At 41.9% G+C, this 26,121-nt stretch overlaps 2 protein-coding genes across 3 annotated transcripts in view; both read left to right on the top strand.

Moving 5' to 3' along the window:
* The window catches only part of ANKRD6 (ankyrin repeat domain 6), a 214,604-nt gene that overhangs the window by 149,075 nt on the left and 39,408 nt on the right, over nucleotides 1–26,121 (top strand). For both annotated transcript variants that reach the window (XM_079146723.1, XM_079146719.1), the window contains exon 2: nucleotides 3,697–3,961. In XM_079146723.1, coding sequence (XP_079002849.1) covers nucleotides 3,842–3,961 — 120 coding nt within the window. In that variant the 5' untranslated portion in view covers nucleotides 3,697–3,841. The remainder of the gene's footprint in view (nucleotides 1–3,696; nucleotides 3,962–26,121) is intronic.
* On the top strand, nucleotides 14,219–24,282 carry LOC306666361 (large ribosomal subunit protein eL30-like). The gene has a single exon (XM_079148388.1). The coding sequence runs from the start codon at nucleotides 23,631–23,633 to the stop codon at nucleotides 24,036–24,038; it is 408 nt and encodes a 135-aa protein (XP_079004514.1). The 5' UTR covers nucleotides 14,219–23,630; the 3' UTR covers nucleotides 24,039–24,282.

The following is a 26,121-nucleotide window of genomic DNA, read 5'->3' as shown; positions in this document are numbered from 1 at the left end:
AGTTTTCCAGAAAGAGAACATGATGTAGAACAGGGAGGACAGACCCCCAGATGTGAGTACAATCTCTCAACACAGGATTTGGAGCATTGGGAGTGAAGCTGGTTATTATGACTGGTGGCGCTGCCTAACCACCGGTGCTGGGGGCCTGGGGGCCGTCTCTGGGCGGGTTGTGCATAATGCCTGTCTGGGACTTTTTTTGAAGGTCTCCTCCTAGAATATTTTGCCTGTCAGGGGACTGAATGTAGTGGCTTTGGGATATTGGCACCAGGCGATCTTATATAAATCTGCAAGAAAACAGCAAAAGCAAACCTCAAAGACCTTTTGCTGTATAAAGAAAACCTACCACATCACAGACCAAGCAGCTGTGTGACCCTCTGGCATTTGTGATAAGAGACAAAGGAATTGGCAAATTGGAAAACAATGAAAATGGGCCATGGGCTGGGAAGAGGGTAAGCTTTCTTAGGAAGCCGAATTCCTTTCTGGATTTGGGGTGCTCATTACATACTTGCGCTTACGAATGTATTTCCTTTCTGATTAAAAATGGGCAGCATGCTTGCACTTAAGGTTTTCCTCCAGAACACTGTGAAAAATGACCATTGTGACAAAGAGGGATGTCACTGATGGGCTTGGGGCAGAAGAAATTCCTCACTGTCAGAAGTGGACAATGTCTCGAATGATAGCTATCTGTTTGGAAGAGGAAACCCAGATTTAATGAGGGAATGGGGCTGCTACCACCAGGCTATCCAACAGGTTGGCAGTGGAATTAACTCATTGACTGCAAACTGGTCACCACTCTTGTATTACACTGTAGGGGGTTGTTCATCCCCTTTTACCTCTTGGCCCTCACCTGGCTCTGTCCAGCCTGATCTGTTGGTTCCCAGGCATCAGATGAGAAGCAGAACATCTTCTCCTTCCAAGTGAGGGTGCAGGAGGAGACAGGAAGCAGAGAAGACTCAGCTGCTATGATCTTCCATACTCACCCTGTGTGTGAATGCACCTGTAGATGAATGCTCGTGGTCCCAGCAATGAGGCTGTGACTGTACTTAAATTGAGAATGAGCTCGAGATGTCCAAGTACATAGAAATGGTGTTAGCAGCAGACGAGGGATCAGAAACCTGGCATTTTGGTCCTCATTTTGCAGGCAGTTTTCTGTGAACTCTGATGAGGGTTGGGGAGAGAGATTACCTCTTTCTTCCCAGCCCACCTCTCCTGGAAGCTGTTCTACGGGTGTATGAGTGGTGGTGGTGGGACAGAGGTAAAGGGAATTCTTAAATAGCTGTAACTGAAAAGCAAAAAAACGAAATGATGTTTCTGGACAACCAGCATTTTTCTCAACATGGTAGCATTTTTCTAAAAAGATGAATAGTGATGTCGGTTGGACATTTAAATGGCAATCATCTAAACAATGCTATTTCAGTCCACAGCTATGACCATAAGAACTTCTGACTTTAGTCTGAGTATCTGAGCAGCTGAATTTGTTGCATGAGACAGGAGGGTGGGAGGGGAGTGGCCATCAATACACGTGAGGCCAGTGGGATCTTATGTCCTTTACTGAGGAGGCTGAGCAGTACTGCTGGTGTGAGCTCGTGACCTCAGCTGAGGTTGCAGCTGAGGTCTGTATCCTTAGGAGCTAAGCTATGGAGTAGAATTTTCACATGATAGTTTTTGTATAAACTGAGCCATTGGACTTGATTCAGATACTCATTGCAGAAAAGGTTCTGGAATGGAATGGGTGGAGGGTAAGTTTGAGTGTAGGGAGATAACAACGGATAGGTAAAGGGGAGAATATGTGAGGAAGGAGATCATTTAGGAAGCGATGGCTAATATTGTGTATTTTCCCTGCATTAGGTCCTGGAGTGATTTTGCAGTATTTGGGTAAATAGAGCAGAAACTTGGTGTAATTGGTTTGAGTAAAAAGACAACGTACCTATGTTGATGAATAGATCACTTCCAAATAATGTGACAATTTAGAAAGCATAAAGCCCAAACAGTGTGGCATTCAAAGACATTCCTTGCTCCATCTGTGTTTTTGAGTCTTAAGTTTATTCTTTCATTGACCTGTTTATTCAGAAATATTTCGGGTGCATCCCAAGGATCTGTGACTGTGGCTACTCGAGGCTTCCCCGGCTTTGAACAGCACCTTCATATTTGTTGTGTTTCTAATGAGTCTAGTGAGCAGGAGCAGGATGGGTTACCTTCTGTCCTTCTCTCCTTGCTACCCTTTACCTGCATTTTGGGTAAGAAATGGAGGACAATAAGAATAATGTAATAATGCCCAAATTGGTTGTGTGAGCATAACAGTTATCCTTCTAAAGTTACAGTATTTACATTTGGCTCACACTTTCTGTAATAAAATGCCATTTGTAATCCCCACCACAGTCTTGGCAGAGGGATGTCCTATGTCTGCTCTCTGTGTGGGTCCTTAACCCTGGTCTCCCAGGATGGTTGGCCAGATGACTGCCCAAACCCAATGGGGCCAAGACCTTTCCCAGTCAGGTCTCTGTAAATTCCTTAGACTCTAGAGACTGACAGAATCATTGAGTTTGCCTGGAAGCAATTGTAAAAGATGCCGGTATCTTCCAGACCTTTAGAATTGGAAGGTGTAGTATGGTCTGGGTTGAAGAATGGTATTCTTTGGATATAGAATTTTATTTCCATTCATATATGTTGATGTTTTAATAAGTGGTTTTAAACACAAAGAAGTTCTTACTTCCTGTTTTCCTAGCAGAAGTCAGTTAGACCTTTGAGCATCCTTTCTTTCTGCCCCAAGAACTCTTCCCCTTTGAAATAATTATCAGTGGCTTTGTCTTGGTCTAATGGTGGCTGGGGCTACCGAGAGGAGGTCAGTCTTTAAAATCCTATTCATTTTGGTCATTGGGTAGAAAGAAGAGTGTAAGTTTGCTTCTGGTTGCTACCTCTGGACTGCTGCTCGGTCAGGACTTAGTGTCCTGTAGGTGATTTTAGTGGACCATTTGTTTTCCTTCCATTAAGTGAGGAAGCAACACCATGATCCTCTCCTAAACTGGCAGAGCTGCTGTCATGTTTAGCATCCACGTGGGTCCCAAGGTGGATTGTTTCAGCAATCTGGAACTGGGAGTCAGTGGGCCTGTGCCCAGCTCTCCATCTGTTCCAGAACTCGGGAGACTGTACTGTTACAGTAAGAACAGGATGAAGGGGGAGACGACTGCAAGGAGTGCAGGGAGAAAACCCCAGGGAGAGATCCCATCTGTCAGTCTCTGTGAGGTGTGGTCCACCGGCCTCAGCCTGCCTTTGTGAATCAGCAGGTCAGCTGTGGTGGACCCAGAAAACCTGGTCCAGAAGGTTGTTGGTAATGACGCACCGAATGGTTATCCGCTGGAGGTGGGCGTGTGAACCAGCTCGTGTCTGGGAGATTATATCAGGCCTCTTCTACCCAGGACAGAAATGCAGAGCCAACCCGCAGTCCTGGTCATATTCCTTTGGAGAATATTGCTGAAGTGGGAGAAAGAGAAGGGGGCCTGGCACATTCTGCCTTCCACTTGGAAGCTCTGTTCAGGGGTTTTGCTTGGAGTGTGTGCTGCCACACGTCCTGTCTCCCCTGGCTTCCTTCTCTGCAGTGTGCAACCAGCAGAATGCCCTTAAGTCAGAAGAGGCATGGCTTCTTGTGCACTTGTGTGTCAAATGACACTGATTGCAGCTTTGTTTTGTAATCCTTAGGTCCTGAAGATGGCATAGTAAAAAAGGTAACTTCCAATGATCGTGAACATCCGTACCCGTGGGTGCCAGCCCAGGCCAGTGGCTTCGTGTTGAGCCAAAGGAACTTGTCCACCGTATTGCCGAAAACCTCTTTCTCTCCTAATTCATGAGCCAGCAGGATGCGGTCGCTGCGCTTTCAGAACGCCTTCTCATAGCTGCGTACAAAGGCCAAACAGAGAATGTGGTTCAGCTCATCAACAAGGGTGCCAAGGTAGCGGTTACCAAGGTAACAAGAAGGAAACGCTGCAACCATTCCCTGGGAACTAGCCTACCTCTTAATCGTTGTCCATAAAACTGTTGTATTTGTTGCACAGCTTTCAATGAACTGCCTTTTGGTCCTGTGACAGGTTTGGGGGAGGAAGGAGGGGTATTACGAAGGCTTTCATTGGCATCTTTCAAATGAGGTAACTTGTAATTAGCATGTGACAGTCTTTAAAATCACAGCGTGGCTTTTTCTTACCTACTTTTTTTAGTCAAATGGACGAGAGATTTCCTGGGAGTAGTTAGGACACAAAAACTCACTGGGCAGAGTGTATGATAATCACATTAGATAGACTTCCTAGGGCTTGCTAGTGGTTGGGAAAACCCCCACCGCATAGTCTCACTGTCCCCATGTACACAAGTGACCACCACCACCTCTATGGGTTTTGATTTCATAGGAGTCAATGAAAAAATGTATGGCAAACTATGGAGGACATTGCTTCCCCTTCACTAATGGATGATACCATGGCAGACAAGAGAACATACTGGTCAAAGGCAGTTTTGTAGCAAAGTCAAGAAAAGGCAGTCCTGTGCAGTTAGATGTCAAGTTCAGATACACCTGTGGAGGATCACCAATGGTGAGCACTTACCTAGCTTACAGTACACAGCCCTCTAGTGGAGGTTCTCTTCTCACCAGCACTGTGGAAATGAGGAAACTGAGGCACAAAGGGATTTGAGTAACTTGCCCAGGCAGAAATGCAAATTGTACTTAGGGAGTCAGTCTCTTAAGCCCACCCTCCAGGTCACACCAGAGAGCTGTAGAGATAGAGAAGGAGTTTAATTTTCAGACAGTATCGTTTGTTAATGTCTAGCCTCCTAGGTCAGAGATTGGCCAGTTCCCATTTTCAGTTACTCATACTTTCTGAATTGCACGCAGGTTTCTAGAAGGAGAAAATTGTGAGCTACTTATAGGTTACCCATGGAGCCTAACAGTGAGATGCACAGACATAAATTGTCTATAACTGAATGTGGAGTAGCCTTAACCCTGGATTCTTGTGCTCTGCCCATAGTGCTCTTTTAGGACCCAGGCAATCACAAATAAGAGAGTGTATAAACTCTGTAGTTAGGGCATGTGCTCACAGGTTTTATTTCTGCTTCATTTGCTAATTGAGCAAGTCGCCTAGCTTTTTTGAGCCTCAGTTTCTGCAACTGTAAAATGTATACTATAACAACCCGGAAAGTTTGTAATAATAGCACTAACTTAATTAAAGTACATATTCTGCAAGGTTTTTTGTTTTGTTTTTCTTTTTTCTACTGGGGATTGAACCCAGGGGTGCTTAACCACATCCCTAGCCCTTTTATATGTTTTATTTAGAGACAGGATCTTACTGAGTTACTTAGAGCCTTGCTAAATTGCTGAGGCTGGCTTTGAACTTGCAGTCCTCTTTCAGCCTCCCGAGTTGCTGGGTTTACAGGTATGCACCACCATGCCTGGCATCTGCAAATTTTTAATATAAACTTCATTTGCATTAAGAAAAAAAAAAAAGCTTTTGGGGTTAGGATGTAACTCAGTGGTGGAGCGCTTGCCTGGCAGGCCAAAGGCCCTGAGCTTGATTCCCAGTGCTGCCATAAACAGTGAGAGCTTAAGTTTCCTTCTGTTGCTGTCTCTGGACCACTGCACTGAGTCAGGACTACAGGTGATTTTAGTGGGCCATTTGTTTTCCTTCCATTAAATGAGGAAGCCACACCATGAGCCTGTCCTAAATTGAGAGAGCTGCCTCAATGAAGACAAAACAGCTTTACTGAGGTATACTTGACAGGCTGAGAAGCTCACCCATTGTTAATTGTACAATTCAGTAATTTCTGTTGTATTTACAGAATTGTGCAACTGTCACCACTACTGTGGACTGGATTGTCCCCACCTTTCATGTGTTGAAACCCTGATCCCTGATGCGGTAGAATTTGGAGACGGGCCCTTTGGGAGGTAGACTGTGATGAGGTCATGAGCGTGGGTCCCTGTGACTGGTAGATAAATGTCCATATGAATAGAGATACCAGAGAGCTTATTCTTCCTCCTGGCCATGTGAGGACATGAAAAGAAGGGGGCTATCAGCAAGCTAGGAAGAGAGACTCACCAAAACCCAAACATGCTGGCTCCCTGATCTTGTACTTCCCAGGCTCCAGAACTATGAGAAATTTCTGTTGTTGGCAGCCTGAGAAGACTTCAGCCACATTCTAATTTTAGAACATTTCTATCACCCCAGTAAGAAACTTCATAACCACTAACTAACACTCCCCATTCTTATCCCCAACGCTTTATGGGTTTTTTTTATTGTTGTTTTTGCTACTGAGGATTGAACCCCAGGGACCCTTAATCACTGAGCTACATCCCCACTCCTGTTTTATTTTTGAGACAGGGTCTCACTAAGTTGCTAAGGCTGGCCTTGAACTTCTGATCCTCCTGCCTCAACCTCTTGAGTTGCTGGGGCTGCAAGCATGCACTGCCCAGCCCAGTCCATTTTAATTTAAATTTACAATTGGTGGCATTGAGTACAATCATGTTGTACAACTTGCCACCATCCATCTCCAGAAGTTTTTCCATCTTTTCAAACAAATGCTATCCATACTAAACACTAACTCTTCATTTCCCCCTCTCAGCACCTGGAACCCACCATTCTACTTTTTAGCTCCCTAAATTGGAATACTCTGGGTACTTCGGATGAGTGGAATCCTACCATACTCATTCCTTTGTGACTGACTTATTTCACTCAGCACCGTGTTTTCAAGGTTCATCCATGGTATAGCATGTTTAGAGTATCATTCCTTAAGGCTGATTAATATTCCATTTTATATATGTATCACATCTTGTTTATTCTTTCATCCATCAGTGGACACTTAGGTTGCTTCCACCTCTTGACTGTTGGGAATTATGTTGTATGAACCAGGTATAAATGGGTGTTCCAGTCTTTGCTTTCAGTTCTTCTGGGTATACACCCAGAAGTGGAATTGCAGGACAGTGTGGTAGTTCCATTTTTAAATTTTTGACAGAATTCTTTACTGTTTTCCATGGTGATTGTGTTTTCCAATCTTACTAACAGTGCATGAGTTCCCATTGCTCTGCATCCTTGCCAACAATTGTTATTTTCTGTTCTTTTGACACTGACTATACAAATGGGTATGAGGTGATATTTCATCATGGTTTTGATTTGTATTCCTCTTATGATGGGTGATGTCAAGAATCTTTTTAAAAAATTTTTTATTTGTTTTAATTATACATGACAGTAGAATGCACTTTGATACATCATATATAATGGAGTATGATTTCTCATTCTTCTGATTATACATGGTGTAGAATATCACTGGTCACATAGTTATTATGTATGTACACAGGTTAATAATGTCTGATTCATTCTATCCTTCCTATCCCTAAACCCCTCCCCTCCCTTTAATCCCCTCTACCTAATCTAAAGTAACTCTATTCTTCCCTAGTGCCCTACCCCATTGTGAATTAGCATCCACATAGCAGAGAAAACATTTCAGCTTTTGGTTTTTTGGGGATTGACTTATTTCGCTTAGCATGATATTCTCCAGCTCCATCCATTTACCAGCTATCTTTTCATGTTGACCATTTGTGGAGAAATATCTGTTTGGAAAAATGATATATAAGTCTTTTGCCCATTTTTAAATCTGTTTTTTGTTTCTTTTTGTTGAGTTATTGGACTTCTATATATTCTGTACATTAATAACTTAGCAGATATATGATTTCCAGTGTTTTACCTATTAGTCTATGAATCTATGAATTGTATTTTTTAAGACTAGTTTATTTTTATTATTTTTTTAGTAGTTTTAGGTCCACAGCAAAATTGAGAGGACAGTACAGAGATTTCCTACATAACCCCTTGCCCGACATACACATGGTCTACTGTTATGAGAATGCCCCACCAGAAGTGGTACATTTGCTACACCGACACATCATAAGCACTCAGAGTACAGTGGAGTTCACTTTTTATGTTGTGTATTCTGTGGGTTTGGAAAAACGTACGATGACATATACTCACTGTCACACTATCACACAAAGTATATCCAGTGCCCTAAAAATCCTCTGTGCTCTGCCTACTCATCCCTCCTTGCCCTGACCCAAATGATTTGTGTCCTTTGGTGAACAAAAGTTTTTAGGATTGATATTTTCCTGTTTGTCTATTTTTGCTTTTGTTGCATGTGCTTTTGGTGTCACAGCCAAGAAATCATCACCAAATTCAGCCGGGCATGGTGGCACATACCTGTAATCCCAGCTGCTCAGGGAGCTGAGGTGGGAGAATTACAAGTTCAAAGCCAGTCTCAAGCAAGGCCCTAAGCAACTTAGTGAGACCCAGACTCAAAGTATAAAATAAAAAGGACTGGAGATATGGCTCAGTGGTTGAGCACCCCTGCATCCAATCTCTGGTACCCAAAAAAAAAAAAAAAAAAAAAAAGTCATTGCTAATCCAATGTTACAAAGTTTTTCTCTATATTCTCTTCTAGAAGTTTTATAGGTTTAAGTATTTTGTGTAGGTCTTTATTACATTTTGAGTTAATTTTGCAAAAAGTATAAGGATCTATCTTCATTATTTTGTATCTGAGTATCCAGTTTCCCCAACACTATATATATTTTCATATTCTTTTTTATTTAATATGTAGTAATTACACATATTTCTAGGATACAGTGTTACATTTCAACACCTGTACAGTGTGTGCTGATCAAATTAGGGTAATTAGCATTTCCATTCCCTTAACATTTCTTTGGAGCCTTCAGGCTCTTCTCTTCTAGCTCTTCATAAAATATATGATGGGTTATTGTGCACTCTGGTCACTCCTCTGTGCTGGGAATAGTAGAACTTATTCCTTCTGTGTCCCTCCTCCCTACCTTTCCAACTTTTAGTAATCACTATTCTACATTCAGATCAGTTTTTTTTCCTTAGGTTCCACGTGAGAGGGTATATGCAGCATATATCTATCTTTAGACCAACACCATTTGTTGAGGAAAATATCCTTTCCCTATTGAATGGTTTTGGTGGTGGTGGTGAAGAACATTTGACCATGCACATGAGTTTTCCAGGCTTTCTATTCTGTTTCATTGGTCTATATGTCTGTCTTTTTGCCAGTACGGCACTGTTTGGATAACTGTAGCTTTGTAATATGTTTTGTTGTTAGTTAATGTGAATCTTCATTGTTATTTTTCATAATTGTTTTGGCTATATATCAGATTTTTAAAAAAATCAGATCTATAATTAGGTTGTATAAATGTTGTTTACTCATGAGTGAACCACCTCAGCATCAAGGATGATGCATTTGTACTTTTTATATAGCTCAGTGTTTGTCCAGGAGTTGATAGTTGCCTGGAGTTTTCTTTTATTTTGATTTAACCTTGTTGTATTTACTATCAAAAAACTCTATTTAACAGTTCCTAGTGTAATTTTCCATGATTAGATCTATTACTTATTTATCAATCTAGTTATCTTCTTCAAGGCACCCCTTTTGGAGCTATCCATTCTTTTTTCTGTTTTTTTCCAGGTTGGTTGCTGTAGAGAGTTCTGCTGTACACTCACTCTGAGAAATCCTTTCCCCTTACCCATGTGTCAGATTCTCTGTTTTCTAGAACCCAGATTACCTACACTTCAGTAGTGCATATTTTTTGGTTTCTTCCTAATAAGGGGAATATGTATGACTGAAGAAAGTCTTTATTTTAACCTCTCGTTTAATTGACGATTTGGTATAGAAACCTTGACTGAGGATTATTTTGCCTCAGAACTTCAAAGACAATGAGATGTCTTTGAACTCAGTTTTGCTGTTGGAAAGCTGAGTTTACAGAATCTTCCTTGGTACTCCTGAAAAGGCTTTTTGCATCCACTCTGTTCCTGTAAGGCCTGCTGGTTTGAGACTCAGCTCAGAAGCCACCATGAACCTGAAACCCACAGAGAGCTCCATTCTGCAGGGTACTTGCTGTCCTCAACTGATAGAAGCGTGCTTTCCATGCATTCTGTCCTTATTGCACACTTTTTTATGGGTTCTGAGAAACCGCCCCCCCCCACACACATATCACCTGACTTGGATCATAGTTTCTTACTTACATATCTGTGTTTGATATATCAGAAAAGAAATGGATTTAGAAGCCAATGTCCTTGGTGTACAACCTACTCATTAATGTAGGCCAGGGTTTCTTAACCTCAGCACCACTGACATTTTGGATCAGATCATTCTTTGTGGTGGGGCTCTGTGCATTATAGGATGTTTGGTATAGACACCAGTAACACTCCCTTCTCCTGGGCTGTGATAGCTAAAACTTTATCCAGATATTGCCAAACATCACCTGGGGGACATAATGGCCCCTGAATCAGAACTGCTGATTTAGGCAAATTTCTTCCCTTCGAGAGTCTTGATTCCCTCACAACCCTTACTGAATTTTCAGAAGAACTAGGGGTCATAACACCTGTTGCTACAATGATAAAATTGAAGTGGACACAAAATACTTTTTAACCCCTGTAGTACCTAGCATAGTACTCACATCCTAGGTCCCACATATGCTGAATGAGGGAAGTGTTATTGTTTATAAATTTCTTATCTTTGATTGTGATTGCTAGCTATCTATTTCTCATAAAAGTTCTATTACAAATATTTTAAACCTCACCATGACTGTTACCCACAGTATACAAATAAAAAACTGAGGCATGGAATGGTTGGGTTACTTGCTTAGGTTTCTGTTAGAAAGTGTCAGAAGTGGAATCTGGTTCCACAGTCCTTTCTCTTAACCACCATAGTTCAACTGTGTGTTTATAACTGGATTGTGACTCCTGTGAGTTGCTTCCCATTAGAGCATATTCCTTGGCATCTAACACTTAGTCACTATAATCTACAAATGCTTTACTGACTTGGACCTCATATACCCAGATACTTCAGTAAAGCAGGATTCTAATAATGGATTGTACATGTGTGTAACATTTTACACTTCCAAAGTATTTTCACATGCTTCTCATCCCCAGAATTCTAAAAGTAGTTTCCTTTTAGAATTGTGGGGAAATGAAGGTTGCAAAAGGAAAGGGACTTGAACATTGTAGGGCATGCCAGAACTGGGCCCAGAACAAGATCTCTTGGCTCCCAGGCATATATCCTCTCTGTTATAGATCAGGGCAATCTCCTCTCCTCCTGGGGATCTTACTTAGCAGCTAATAATGTGTTGTTTCAGTAATTTACCCACCAAGTAGGTGCGAGATTGTCATTCATAGGACAGGTCTTCAGAGGCAGTGGGGTTGGGAGCTGTGAATTGATGTGGGGGGTGCTAAAGAATTGACAATTCATGTTTTTTTTTTTTAATTGTAAACAAATGGGATACATGTTGTTTCTCTGTACATGGCGTAAAGGCATACCATTTGTGTAATCATGAATTTACATAGAGTAATGTTGTTTGATTCATTCTCTTATTTTTTCCCTTCCCCCCACCCCTCCCACCCCTCTTTACCCTCTATACAATACTTCCTTCCTCCATACTTGCCCCCCTCCCTAACCCTAACTCTAACCCTAACACTAACCCTTCTCTCCCCCCCATTATGTGTCATCCTCCACTTATTAGCGATATCATTCGTCCCCTGGCTTTTTGAGATTGGCTTATCTCACTTAGCATGATATTCTCCAATTTCATCCATTTGCCTGCAAATGCCATAATTTTATCATTCTTTATGGCTGAGTAATATTCCATTGTATATATATACCACAGTTTCTTTATCCACTCATCAATTGAAGGGCATCTAGGTTGGTTCCACAGTCTGGCTATTGTGAATTGAGCAGCTATGAACATTGATGTGGCTGTATTTCTGTAGTATGCTGATTTTAAGTCCTTTGGGTATAGGCCAAGGAGTGGGATAGCTGGGTCAAATGGAGGGTCCATTCCAAGTTTTCTAAGGAATCTCCACACTGCTTTCCATAGTGGCTGCACTAATTTGCAGCCCCACCAGCAGTGTATGAGTGTACCTTTCTCCCCACATCCTCGCCAACACCTGTTGTTGCTCGTATTCTTGATAATCGCCATTCTAATTGGGGTGAGATGGAATCTTAGGGTGGTTTTGATTTGCATTTCTCTTATTACTAGAGATGTTGAACATTTTTCCATATGTTTGTTGATTGCTTGTAGATCTTCTTCTGTGAAGTGTCTATTCATTTCCTTAGCCCATTTGTTGACTGGACTGTTTGAATTCTTGGAGTAGAGTCTTTTGAGTTCTTTATAGATTCTGGAGATTAGTGCTCTATCTGAAGTATGATTGGCAAAGATATTCTCCCACTCTGTAGGCTCTTTCTTCGCATTGCTGATAGTTTCCTTTGCCGAGAGAAAGCTTTTTAGTTTGAATCTATCCCAGTGGTTGATTCTAGCTTTTATTTCTTGTGCTATGGGAGTCCTGTTAAGGAAGTCTGATCCTAGACCAACAAGGTGAAGATTTGGACCTACTTTTTCTTCTATAATCTGCAGGGTCTCTGGTCTGATTCCAAGGTCCTTAATCCATTTTGAGTTTAGTTTCGTGCATGGTGAGAGATATGGGTTTAGTTTCATTCTGTTGCATATGGATTTCCAATTCTCCCAGCACCATTTGTTGAAGAGGCTATCTTTTCTCCATTGCATATTTTTGGCCCCTTTGTCTAGTATGAGAAAATTGTATTTATTTGGGTTTGTGTCCGTGTCCTCTATTCTGTACCATTGATCTACCTTTCTATTTTGGTACCAATACCATGCCGTTTTTGTTACTATTGCTTTGTAGTAGAGTTGAAGATCTGGTATTGCAATACCCCCTGTTTCACTCTTCCTGCTAAGGATTGCTTTAGCTATTCTGGGTTTCTTATTCTTCCAGATGAATTTCATAATTGCCTGCTCTATTTCTGTAAGGTACGTCATTGGGATTTTAATTGGAATTGCATTGAATTTGTATAGCACTTTAGGTAGTATGGCCATTTTGACAATATTAATTCTTCCTATCCAAGAACATGGAAGATCTTTCCATCTTCTAAGGTGTTCTTTAATTTCTTTCTTTAGTGTTGTATAGTTCTCATTGTAGAGGTCTTTCACCTCTTTTGTGAGATTGATTCCCAAGTATTTTATTTTTTTCGAGGCTATTGTGAATGGGGTAGTTTTCCTAATTTCTCTTTCTGAAGATTCATCACTTATGTATAAAAATGCCTTGGATTTATGGGCATTGATCTTGTAACCTGCTACTTTACTGAATTCACTTATGAGTTCTAAGAGTTTTCTGGTGGAATTTCCAGGTTCCTCTAAATATATAATCATGTCATCAGCGAGCAGGGATAGTTTGAGTTCTTCTTTTCCAATTTGTATCCCTTTAATTTCTTTGGTTTGTCTAATTGCTCTGGCCAGAGTCTCAAGAACGATGTTGAATAGAAGTGGTGAAAGAGGGCATCCCTGCCTTGTTCCCGTTTTTAGGGGGAATGCTTTCAGTTTTTCACCATTTAGAATGATATTAGCCATGGGCTTAGCATAAATGGCCTTTACAATGTTAAGGAATGTTCCCACTATCCCTATTTTTTCTAGTGTTTTGAGCATGAAGGGGTGCTGTATTTTATGAAATACTTTTTCTGCATCTATTGAAATAATCAAGTGATTCTTGACTTTAAGTCTATTAATATGGTGAATTATGTTTATTGATTTCCTGATGTTGAACCAGCCTTGCATTTCTGGGATGAAACCCACTTGATCATGGTGCACTATCTTTTTAATATGTTTTTGTATGTGATTTGCTAAAATTTTGTTGAGAATTTTTGCGTCGATGTTCATTAAGGATATTGGTCTGAAATTTTCTTTCCTTGATGAGTCTCTGTCTGGTTTAGGTATCAGTGTGATATTGGCTTCATAGAATGAGTTTGGGAGGGTTCCCTCCTCTTCTATTTTATGGAATACTTTGAGAAGTATTGGAATGAGCTCTTCTTTAAAGGTTTTGTAGAACTCGGCTGAGAACCCATCTGGTCCCGGACTTTTCTTTGTTGGTAGGTTTTTGATGACTTCTTCTATTTCAGTACTTGAAATTGGTCTATTTAAATTGTTTATGTCCTCCTCGTTCAGTTTAGGCAATTCATATGTCTCTAGAAACCTGTTGATGTCTTCGAAATTTTCTATTTTGTTGGAGTATAGATTTTCAAAATAGCTTCTAATTCATGTTTTAAGAGAATTCATGTTTTAAGAGAAAGGATCACTGAGATCTCTGACCAATTTTATATTTAGACCAATTAGCTTTCATGCGTTGACCAACACAGTTCCAGATTACCTTTGTCAGGTAATCTGACATCGGCAATTCTGATAAGCATGACTTATTCTGGAATAATTGGTCTAGATATTAGAGACAGTGATGATCTCCCAGTAATTTGGCTCTTATCCCCCCTAAATTTGCTGCTAATACACTCACTAACACTACTATTTCCCATTTCCAGTGAATTTTTTGAGCATCTGCTTTGTTGTAGTGAATAAGAGAATAAAGTAACTTTGCCCGCCCGAATCTTGCATTCTACTGGGAAGACAGACTAGAGTTGGACAGTGTTGTCCTCTCTCCCTTCCCCAAAGCTCCCCTTGACTCCACCTCTTGGCTTTCCTCTCCACGGTGCCTTCTGCATCTCCTTTTGTTCATCTTTCCTCTGAGACTGTGTCTTCAGGGTACCCAGCCCTCATCCACTCCCACTCTGGACATCCACCTTGATTTTGCCAGACTGAGGCTAGTCACTGTCTTTTCCTTCAGCTCTGCTCTGTCTTCCTGACCCCCGTGTCCATCAGCCTTCACAGACATCTTTGAATGCGTGATACATATGCACATTAACTCCAGAATGCCCTGTAACAAAGCCTGGCCTTCTTCCTAGGGCCTCTCTCTTAATGGGCAGCACCCTGTCTTGAGAAAGTTGTGCCATTAACATAGACCAGACACATTTGTGTCTTTCTACAGTGTAAGAATTTATTGCATAACAATAAATCGACAAATTATGTCACTTCCTCAGCATTAATTCACCAAATGTGCATGGTTTACTTGGTAGTCATGAACAGGCAAACAGATTCTTTTATTCAATGTGACTTATATCTACAATATTTAAGATCGTACCTCCTTCACAATGATAGGTGCATATATAGAGAGATTGGGCTTATATACATATCAATATACAGAGAGTGGTTATATCAATATAGGTAAAGAAGTGAAAAAAGGGTCTACATATATGTACATATACATGTAATTAATACATATGCATATACTTGGTATATATTTCAAGCTAAGACAGTGACAGCAGTGGCCACAGGGTTAAAGAGGCAGAACTGAAATCAAAGATAGCAGATACAAATGCAAAAGGACTATAGCAAATGGTCAGGTAAGATTACTGACCAACTGAAGCGCTTGCTGGTAGCTACATTACTCTGAGCATGGCACTTGTTCTAGGCAAAGGTCTAGATGGCAGGCAGTTTCAAAGTAGGGTGTGTTGAGTAAGGAGTTAGAGCTGAGCTCAAGCCCCTGGGGCAGAGCCGGGAGTTAGTTGACTGTGGACCTCTTGACACTTCCTCTGAGTGGAATAAGTTTGTGGTTGGTGGGTGCTGTTGTACCACACCATCTTGGTGGCCTCTCCTTTTGTGTGTTTCAGGTTGGGGGGTCACATCTTTCTGTGGTCTGGAGTATCTGATAAGCTCAGGTACCTGGTTTCTCTGATATGGGTTTGATATGCCCAGGTATCCAGATGCTTCTGATTTAATTTGACAGGTTTACATGGGGTCATTTTTTATTAGCATGATTAATTTATCAGTTTGTCTCTTGTGCTGTGCAGTGGGGGGGTTATTCCTTTTGTTAAGTTTTGTATGTCTGCCTTAGCAAAGTGGACTTACTTACTCAAAGTGGAATACATCAGGGTGCACTGCTGCCTTATAAATGGAGTAGCTCAGGCCTAGGCCCCGCTGTCCTAGAGAACATGAAGTGATTCAGACAGTGTACAGCCTGCTCTCCAGTGACATATCTAAGACATTTACTCTATCATTGAATATAGACCTAATTATCTGCTATGATGGCTTTAATCTCCCACAGTATGGATAAACTGTGGATTTTATTCAGTCACCTCCTATGAGCATTAACGTTGTTTACAAGTTTTGCTTTATTTGCTGTCATAGAGGATGTTGTGGTAGATAAACTTGTATGTGTCTTTCAGATTTAGGAGACTATCTTTGTCGGGTAAACTCCTGGAAAGCAAATTCCTGGGGCGAAAGGCATATTCATTGACATGTTAATGATTCCCACTAGAAGGGCCACACTAATTTTCCTCCCATCCAGAGCTTTTAGGAAGAAAGTTCAATGGATCCTCTGGGTGAAGAGCCCAGGCTAGGGTAGGAAAACTGTCAGACACATACATCTTGGGGATGGTTGGGTCAGGGCTTTTAGAAGCATAGGGTCTGTGCTTCATTATCTGAATGAAAGTTTGAAAATGCTTGGGAAAGACCCAGGCGGGTGTAGGTGAGGTGATTATATTCTTCATCCAAAACAGCAGCACCTTTAACAATGAAGGAGTTTTAGGTGAGCTTCCCAGTGGTTTGCATAAGTGTCTCTCAAAGGTCTCTGTGATAAGGGTTTGGTCCCCTTTATCCTGTAGTGCTATTGGGAGGTGAAACCTTAGAGAGAATGCCTCTTAATGGGCATTCTTCAGATAAGTGGGGGGCATGGTTTTGGAGAGGATGATGGGTCCCTGCCTGCTGTGTCTTCCTCTTTTGCTCCCTGTCCATGAAGCCAGTGGTTTTGCTCCACCAGGTACTCCTCCATGATGTGTCGCCTTTCCACCAGAGACCTAAAAATTGTAGGCTCGCCCTATCGTAGACTACAAAGAACTCCACAGCTGTGAGCTGAACCTTTTCTCTTTGCAAGTTATGTCAGATAACAGAAAGCTGACTCATACAGGTTTCTATTAATAATTGCACTAGCCCAGCATGCAAAAACGGACAGCCCCAGGCAAACAGGAATACGTTGCCTACTTTAGTAGAAAGGCACCATTTTCAGTCAGCTGGGGCCCTGGTCCATTTCAGATTGTAGGTTTGTGTTTAATATCAGAACTTTCTGCAAAGGTGTGGGTCAGAACTTGTGTTTGCCAGCCTGTTGTTTGGTAGTCATTTCCTTTAAGCTACCAGTCCCCAGGAGGTGGGTGGTAGAGAAAACAGATGCTTACAAGGTTGCTGGTCAGGTAAAAACTTTCACTGGAAAAATACACTATATGAAACATGCTTCTTCCGGAGGACTTCATGAACTTATTTATTTAAAAAAATAGAATTTCTTAAAAATCTTTAAAAGGTAATGATTCTAACACACAAGTTACATAGGTTTCCTACTCTGTCTCATGCTGTCTCCTCACCCATGTTTCCCACCTGGAAGGCAACCGGTTACCTGTTTCTTACCTGTGTCTCCCCATTTTATTTTTCTCCTTTGAGATTGAACCCAGTGTGCTTTACCACTGAACTACATCCCAAACCCCTTTTATTTTTCATTTTAAGACAGGGTCTTGCTAAGTTGCTGAGACTGGTCTCAAACTTGAAATCTTCCTGCTTCCTGAGTCACTGGGATTACAGGCATGATCCACCACACTTGCCATTTCCCTCTTCTTATACAAATTGTAGGATGCTGTACCTACCCTTCTTCACTTTTCTTTATTTAATGATGTATGGATGAATCACAGTTGATGTATCTAATCCCCTATTGATGGACATTTGGGTTGTGTTAATCTTTGCTTTTACAAGTTACGCTGTGGCGACTGACTTTTTTTCTGATATCCTATTTGCATGGTGTGATCATATTTGATTTCTCTACGTGGTACTGCGGGGTGAGAGTGTGTGCCCTTGTAATTTTGACAGCTACAACCAAATCACTGTGCAGAGAGGTGGTGCCAGTTTACACTCCACCAGCAATGTGTGAGAGACACGTTAGATGCTGGCCCAAGGAAATACTGGGCTCTCTTCCTGACTGCTTCCTCCTCCCTCTTTTCCTTCATTTGAATTCATCTTACTTTTCTAGTATTCTCTCTGGGAGCTCTCTGCTACAACTAATTTGACCTCTATTTGGCCTTTGCTCCTCTTGACTTCAGCATGGGTTCCATAGAATTTTCTCTGGGTTGTTTCCGGGGCCAGCTGCCTGGGAATTAGAAGAGCAGGGAAGTGGTTAATGGAAGGGGAACCTCATCTCTCTTCTCCCCTTTCTTGCCCTCTATTCCCACCCCTGACAGTGTGAGACTTTTGATCTGACACCCAAGTGCCCCAGTGTGTCCTCAGCAGGAGTGCTGGGGCCTGCAGGGCTGACACAGCCCCTGATTCAGCTCCAGGCTAGTGGATCCAGGAGCCCCATGAAGCAGGTGTGTTCTATATGAAACAAGGCATTGGGGTATATAGTTACATGTCAGGTCAAACAGAACATCTGCTTTTTTCCCCCCTCTCCTTTGGTGCTGAGTATCTAACCCAGGGCATCATACAGGCTAGGTGGGTGCTCTGTTGATTACACCCCCAGCCCTAGAACATCTGCTGTTTGTTCTGTATAGCTCTAGGTATTGCCCTATGGGAAGAAACCTCAACTGAGAAAACTTAGGCTTTTGTGGTCTATCATCAGAAATAATTGGGGACCTGGGCATGGTGGTGCATGCCTGTAATTCCAGCAGCTCAGGAGGCTGAGGCAGAAGGATCACAAGTTCACAGCCAGCCTCAGCAACTCAGCAAGGTCCTAAACAACCTAGTGATACCCTGCCTCAAAACAACAACAACAAAATGACTGGGGATGTTGCTCAGTGGTTAAGTGTCCCTGGGTTTAATCCCTGGTACCAAAAAAGAAAAAAGAAATAATTGGGGGAAATTTGACTTATGGTGGCAATTCTGAGCAAGAGTTACAAATTGAAGATGTGTTAAGATTTTATTGAGCTCATTAATGAGGAAACCATTAAGATGTTCAGCTGGTTCCAACGGGAATTTAAAAATTGCAAATATGTAGGCCATCAGAAAGCTGAAATAAATTTGCGTATTGTATGCAAAGCTGACTAATGTTCCCTTGGATCTTCAATGGACACAGATGTTTGCATCCATCGATGTTCTGCAACTTAGAGTTGTACAGCAGCTGAGAGCAACAGAAGAGTAATGAAAAAGAGAAAACTTCCAAGTACATGGCCATCTGTGATGGGTTAATGTCCAGTCATGTGTGTGTGTCTCTCACCCCCATGTTTAAATTTTAACTTTTTCCTTCTTATACTAAAACCTGTACCTATTAGACAATAACTTCTCACTGTCCTCTCCCCAACCTCTGGCAACACCTGTCTGCGTGAACTTGCCACCCATTTTAAAGACTTTGTCAATTTATATTTACCTGGAGTCCCTTTTGCCACCTGCATCCCTGGCCAGGTTATTGGCCCTTCACATCCTGTCTGTGAAGTGGCAGAAGGACACCTTGCCCAGGGATTCGTGGTGAGGATTAAATGAGGTAATCTGTGTCAGGTGCATGGTGTAGTGTCCTCCAGGATGAAGAAAGGACTCAGTGGATGTTTGGATGACTGTTTTCCCAGCCAAGGACAAAGGCACAGACCTTCCTTTGGGTCACCGTCAATTCTCAGTATTGATGGTGGGGCATGATCACCTGGAGAGCCTTAAAATTTATCAATGCCCAGAAAATATCCCATGACCCAGGCACATGCCCAGAGCCTCTGATTTAATTGGTCTGGGTTGTGGCCTAGGCTTAGGGAGTTTCCAGGAAGTCAGATGTGGACCACACACTGCTGTAGGTATTCCCAAGGTCTCAGCTTTGCCCTGGGCAGGACAGCATTGTGTATTTGCACTGGGCTGATCACTATGAGACAATGCACAGAAAAGTACTGGGTCGATACTAGGACAGGCTCAAAGTGTTAGCTTGTTATGATGAGGGTGTTGATTAGGCAGCACCGCTGTGACTCATGTTTCCAGCAAAGGTAGGTGGATGCCCCAGGAGGTGCTCTTTGGAGGAGGGAGAGCTGGCCCCTCAGATTGAGAGAGGCAGTATAAGAATTAATGTGGTGGGTCTGATATGACCCCTGCCTCGGCCTCTGGGGAGATACAGAGGAGAGCAAGCTTCGAAACAGACCTGAGCCTCTCAGGAGAGGCTGCTGAGGCGCTATTAAAGCAGAGTCCAGGAGTTGGCCTGAGTCTCTTATCTGCTCTCTCTCTCCTGCCCCCTCCCTGCCTATCTGGACTTTCTGGGAATGTCCCTGTGTGCCTGCCCTGTGTGCCTTCCTGCCCTCTGTGGAAAGCCTGACTCCGTTACAGTGGGTCTAAGTAGGGGTGAAGGTGGCTCTGCTTGCCCTCCTTCCCCAGCTCAGGACAGGCCTGCTAGGAATGTTGCCCAGAGGCCCAGTAGCACCTAGGTGCTGGCTCAGGGAGCTGTCTCACCCCCTCGCCCAGCACACACACCCATGCAGTCAGTGCTGTTGGTATTCTGTTGCCTCAGCAGTTTGAACTTAAAATCTCTAACTACACAACTGAGTGTTTTTGTAACTCAGATTACATATTAGTAAAATTCTCCCAAATCATGGAAGTCCTAGTTCCTAAATTCCCCAAAGTCATACAGGTTAGTAGGCCCTAATGTTGGGGCACAGCTGGGTACCAACATTTAAAAATCTTCCCTAAATATCTTATTTTTCCTGAATAACATGTATTGGAGGATCATTGGTTTCCAGGCCAGTGATCAGCATGTTGTTAGACTTCCAAAGCCCTGTTCCCCAACCCTACATTCTGGGGGTGCTATAAAACTGAAGATGCCAGAGGGGAAGGGAGCTTTAGGAGTTGTGAGTTGCTCACTTGGGCCTCTGCCCAGAGCCAGCACTGGTGGTCCCTGGTGAATCTGCTGAGTCCCTCTTGGTTGTTTCCTCCTTTCTCTTCAGCTGTAATGACTTAGGTTTCAGAAAATAAATTAAGCCAGGAACTTGTTTGGAGACTGCAAATTCTTTCTCAGCAGGCCTGCTGGTTTGTTTCCAGTGGAAGTTGGCAGTTGCACGGTTAGGTTGTTCTAAACCAATGAGAGAGTACGTGGCTGAGTAGGCGGAGCTGTGCTGGTCTGTATTTAGAACAGACCATTGAGTCAAGCAGCGTAGAGAAAGAATCATACACCATGATCGAGTGAGATTTATTCCAAGTATGCGATGCTTGTTCCACAGCAACCAGTATACTCTGCATACACGTCAACAGGTGTGTTAGTTCAGGCTGCTATAACACAACACCTCAAACCGTGGGGCTGAAACAATAGACATTTGTTTTGCCCAAATCCTTGTGTGTGGAGGATGGGAAGTCCAAGGTAAAGGTGCCAGATTCAGTTCCTAGGAAGGTTGCTCCTCAGGTTTAGAGATGGCTGCCTTCTCGTTCTGCTCTGATCTGGTAGACAGCAAAAGTGCTCTTCTATGTCTTCCTCTTCTTAAAAGGGTTCTGATCCCATCATGGGAGGCCTACCCTCATCACCTCATCTAAACCTAATTACCTCCGAACTGCCCCACCTCCAAACATCACACTGGGGTGATGTTGAGAGCTTCAGCATGAGGTTTGGGGCTATACATTTGGTTCATAGTAACAGGCTAAAAAGAGAAAAGATACAGTTGGCCCTCTGTATTCCCAGCTTCCATATCTGCAGATTTAACCAAAGGCAGATCAAAAATATTTGAAAAACTTATTTAGGCCTGGAGGTTTTCCTCATCTGTAAATATGATTTAAAATCTAAGCCTTGAGTATACTTCATTTATTTAAAAAAATTATATGAGAGATTAAAAAATATTTGAAAGAATTGCATCTACACTGAATATATACAGATTTTCTTTTCTTGTCATTATTTCCTAAACAATACAGGATAGTAACTCTTTATATAGCATTTTCATTATGTCAGATACTGTCACTGTCTCAGTGAGTCCTTTGGCTCATGCAGGATAGAATCAAACCTGGATAACAGGGTTAGAAGCATTTATTGCATGGATTAATATAGCAAGGTGGCTGCCCCATAGAGTGGCAAGGAAGTCAAAGGGTGAGCAACATTAATATAGTTGTGGATTGGCAATTTGCATATTTATAGGTTATATAGCACTGTTCATGATAATTGCAATTTCTTGGTGTGCCTTCACTATTTTGCACATGGTCAAAAATGTGTCTAAAATTGTGTTAGGTCTCCTTCCTAGGCACATCTTTTAACACGGAAATCCATTTAAATGAGGGTCCTGGTTCTTTTCCATCAAGGGGTTGTAATCACATGTTAGCATTGGTTTTGATGTTTTCTTGTCTATGTTGAACAATGGATGTAGTTGAGGAGGACTTTTTAGCATTCATCATAAGCATAAAGCATGTGATGCTACTGTTACTGGCTTAAACTTTATATTCCTGCCCGAGTGTTGGAAGTAATTTAGAGATGATTTAAAGTATGCAGTAGGATATAGATAAGGTTATATGCAAATACTGTGCCATTTTATCTAAAGATTTTGAGCATCTGTGGATTTTGGTATCCTTCAAGGGTCTTGGATCGAGTTTCCCATTGGTACTGAGGAAGGACTGAATAATCATAACAGATGTAGGAAAAGCTTTAGACAAAATCCAACACTCGTTGGTGATAAGAACTCTCAGAAAACAAAAAATTGAGAACTTTCTCAACATGATAAAAGGGTATCTACAAAAAATCAACAGCTAATATCCTACTTAATGGTGGGAGATAAACATTTTCCTGCTAAGATAAGGAATAAGGCAGGAATATCTATTCTTATCATTCTCATTCAATATAGTCCTGGAAATTCTAGCCACTGCAATAAGGCAAAGAGAAGGCATTTAATTGGGAAAAAAGTTCTGGAGATGAATGGTGGTGATGATATACTTAATGTCACTGAATTGTACACCTATGTGTTATCACAATAAAAATCACAAAATACTAACCCATGAAGAAGCAACTTAGTCTAATTACCATAGAAAAGATGGTAAAAACAATTAAAGATGGAAGTTTTGAAAAGGCTTGAGGGGCAGGTAGTTTCATAGCACTGTATTATATTTTAACCTCAACAAAAAGAAGTTTCACTGTTATTTAAACTACTGTAAAGCCTAAAACAAAATAGAAATTTAGATTTGTTTTACAAAGCCAGCACAGCCTTAATACCCAAACCAGGTAATAGAACAAGAGCCATATACGAATCTGTTGTGAATATAGATATGGGCATTCTTAACACTAAACTGGGCATGATGGTGCACGCCTGTGGTCCCAGCCAGTTCAGGAGGCTGAGGTGGCAGGATTGCTTGAGCCCAGGAGTAGTTCAAGGCCAGCCTGGGCAAAAGAGTGAGATCCCTCATCTCAGAAAAACAAAAATTCTTAACATTGCCTGATAAAATATAGCACTTACCTACCAGAAGAATAATACAGTATGACTTGGGTCTCTTCCAGGAATGGAAGGATGATTTCTTAATTCATTATACTCACAAATTGAAGGAAGAAAAATACATATTAACAGTTGCTGAAAAGTCACCAATTCTTATTTCTGGAGAGGACAGTCTTTATCTCCCAAGCATAGTTCTTCATGCCATTGGTCTGCCAGGCTTTGTTTTGTCAATATGTCAACCCACTGAAGATGTAGTCTAGCTTTCTAGCACTCCGGCCATCTTGACAGCTGCTCTTGGTTGGGGGCCATCCCACATCTAAGGCAGGAAGATGGTGACCAAAAAGAAGACAAAAAAAAAATCTCTGGAGTCCATCAACTCTAGGCTCCAGCTTGTTATGAAAAGTGGAAAGTATGTGCTGGGGTACAAGCAGACTCCAAAGATGATCAGACAGGGCAAAGCAAAATTGGTCATCCTCACCAACAACTGTCCAGCTTTGAGGAAATCTGAAATAGAGTACTGTGCCATGTTGGCCAAAACTGGTGTCCATCACTACAGTGGCAATAATAGTGAACTGGACTCAGCATGCGGAAAATACTACACTATCATTGACCCAGGTGATTCTGATATCATTAGAAGCATGCCAGAACAGATTGGTGAAAAGCAAAACACATTAAATTTTTCTTTAATAAAACTTGGCAGGACTTGTTCAAAAAAGAAAAGATGGAGTCTACTTTAGCAACATCTAAAGGGATGGAGGATGGGAAGACCATTAATGATGCCTTATCACTTGTGTACAAGTGTGCTGTAGGAGCCAATGGGATCCTTAATAGCCAGTTAAGTCACTGATAGACCTTTCTAGAAGCAAACCCTCACCACACAGCTACTGTGTTACCTCAAAAGGAATTATCTTACCAATTAAATCTAACTTTTAGTACTAGCTGATTTCAAATCACCTCTCCAAATTATTTGCTAATTGTTATTTTACAGGACCGTCTCACTACCCCTATCCTTGTGGGACTGGACGGCTACCCCCAGTGCGGTAATTACTGTATGTTCCAGGACACATTATCTTGTTATTAGCTCAAGAGATTGTCATGATTGACAATCTGAGATTGTCATGGATCCTGCCTGATTTTTGTCATCCAAGGAACTTACCCTTGCTGCTACTTGTCACCTGATTAAGATGTGATGTGTCACTCATCCAAGTAGACAAAACACATTTCTGCTACAGCAAGAATGCTCTGGAGGCCATTTACACTATAGGTTATTTTAAAATGTAGTTTTATTATGTATTTTTACTTTTCTTTGATCTATGGTACTTTTTCTACTCCCATTTTTTTCTGAATGTCTTTATAACTTTCTTTGTTGAATCATAGTCTGAGAAGAGTTTTAATGTTTTCTATCCCCAATCTACATCATTCTAGGCAATTGAAACTCTCAGGGAATGCTATGATAATGCACTCCTTAGGGCACTAAGGAAAGTGAGACTCTTCTGCCATTCAAGACCTAAGTGTAGGGCCAGGTAGCCAGGATGCCAGCTCTTGCAGTTCTGCCACAAATGATATTTGAGATCCTGAGAACTCACTTAACCTCTTTTAGCCTTCCTATCCTCATCCAAATTGAACTCTCAAAGACCATGCTCCACCTGAATATTATCTTTCTAAAATTTATGTGACATTTATTTGACTAACCTCATGCCTTTCTTGCTTCCTACCTTGCTCCTTCTCTAATACCACAAACAAGATATGCAGATATTCTTTACCTCAAAAGACTGCCTATCCCTGATCTGTTGTATTTCTCATGATTCCAAAAAGAAAGGGGGCTCTATCCTATTATACTATTTGGATCTAAATTCTTCCAGTTCCCCTCATCTGAGTCTCCCCTGCCCTCCTGTCCTCTTTGTGACGCCCCCAGTTAAGATGGTTAAATTGTTGTATTTCTTTGAGTTAATGAGTCCTGATTCCTAATCCAGCCTCCTCTCCAAGCCACCCCCATTCTTCAGATTTCTACCCCTTTATTCGTTTGGTTTCTGCCCCAGGTCTCTGTGTGACTCTGCTTAGGAATAATATCATTAGACCGAGATGGAGTTGTAGGAATGAGGCACCAGCCAGCACTCTTACCTCTCACTTTTCTGGTGTTTTCTTCCACTCTGCTCTGTTCAGCACTCTTCTGTGAGACCTTGTTGTTCACAGGCAGTACTGTCTGATAGACCTGCCCTGTAGTAAGTAGGATCTGGCACACCTAAGCAGGAGCTGTGACTTGGCAGGGGTGGGGGGAAATGAGTGGCCAGGGTCATGACCTGGAGCTCGTGGGCCCCGAGGAGTCTGATGGAGGCAGTCTTCCCTGCCTTGTTTGTAGGTTGTAGTTCTCAAATGACCCCTGGCCCCTGCTCCCATGTAAACACCTCGGTCTGCCTTCAGTGTCCAGTGAGGAGGCTCAGCTTCATATCTGAGCATCTGCTGAGAAAAAAACACCTCCACTTCATTTCAAGGTTTATTTTAAGCTATTCACCTCAGTCTGGGCTCCTGTGTCATCCTAGTTGGTGGGAGATTAATATCTTAACAGTGATCCTCCTCCTGGAATGTTTCCTGACTGAACCCTCCCCACCTCCATCCCCAACTGGGAGTTGGCTTTTCAGAATGAATAGCAGGGACAGTTTTTTCTGTGTGCCCTTTATAATCACCTGTTAGTGTAATTTATGGGTCACCTGCTGGAATGGGAGTCACTCTGATGTTCCTATACAGCAATCTTGCTAGAGTCCATCCCACAGGGCTCAACCTGCCTGAACAAAGCATCATTCCAGGCCAGTGCCCCAGAGT

The sequence above is a fragment of the Sciurus vulgaris genome (assembly GCF_902686455.1).
Source record: "Sciurus vulgaris genome assembly, chromosome: 7".
Classification (NCBI taxonomy): domain Eukaryota; kingdom Metazoa; phylum Chordata; class Mammalia; order Rodentia; family Sciuridae; genus Sciurus; species Sciurus vulgaris.
This window is presented reverse-complemented; position numbering and strand designations above follow the sequence as displayed.

Excerpts from the sequence above, each read along its gene's own strand:
- LOC306666361 (XM_079148388.1), top strand. The coding sequence starts at position 23,631 with ATGGTGACCAAAAAGAAGACAAAAAAAAAATCTCTGGAGTCCATCAAC.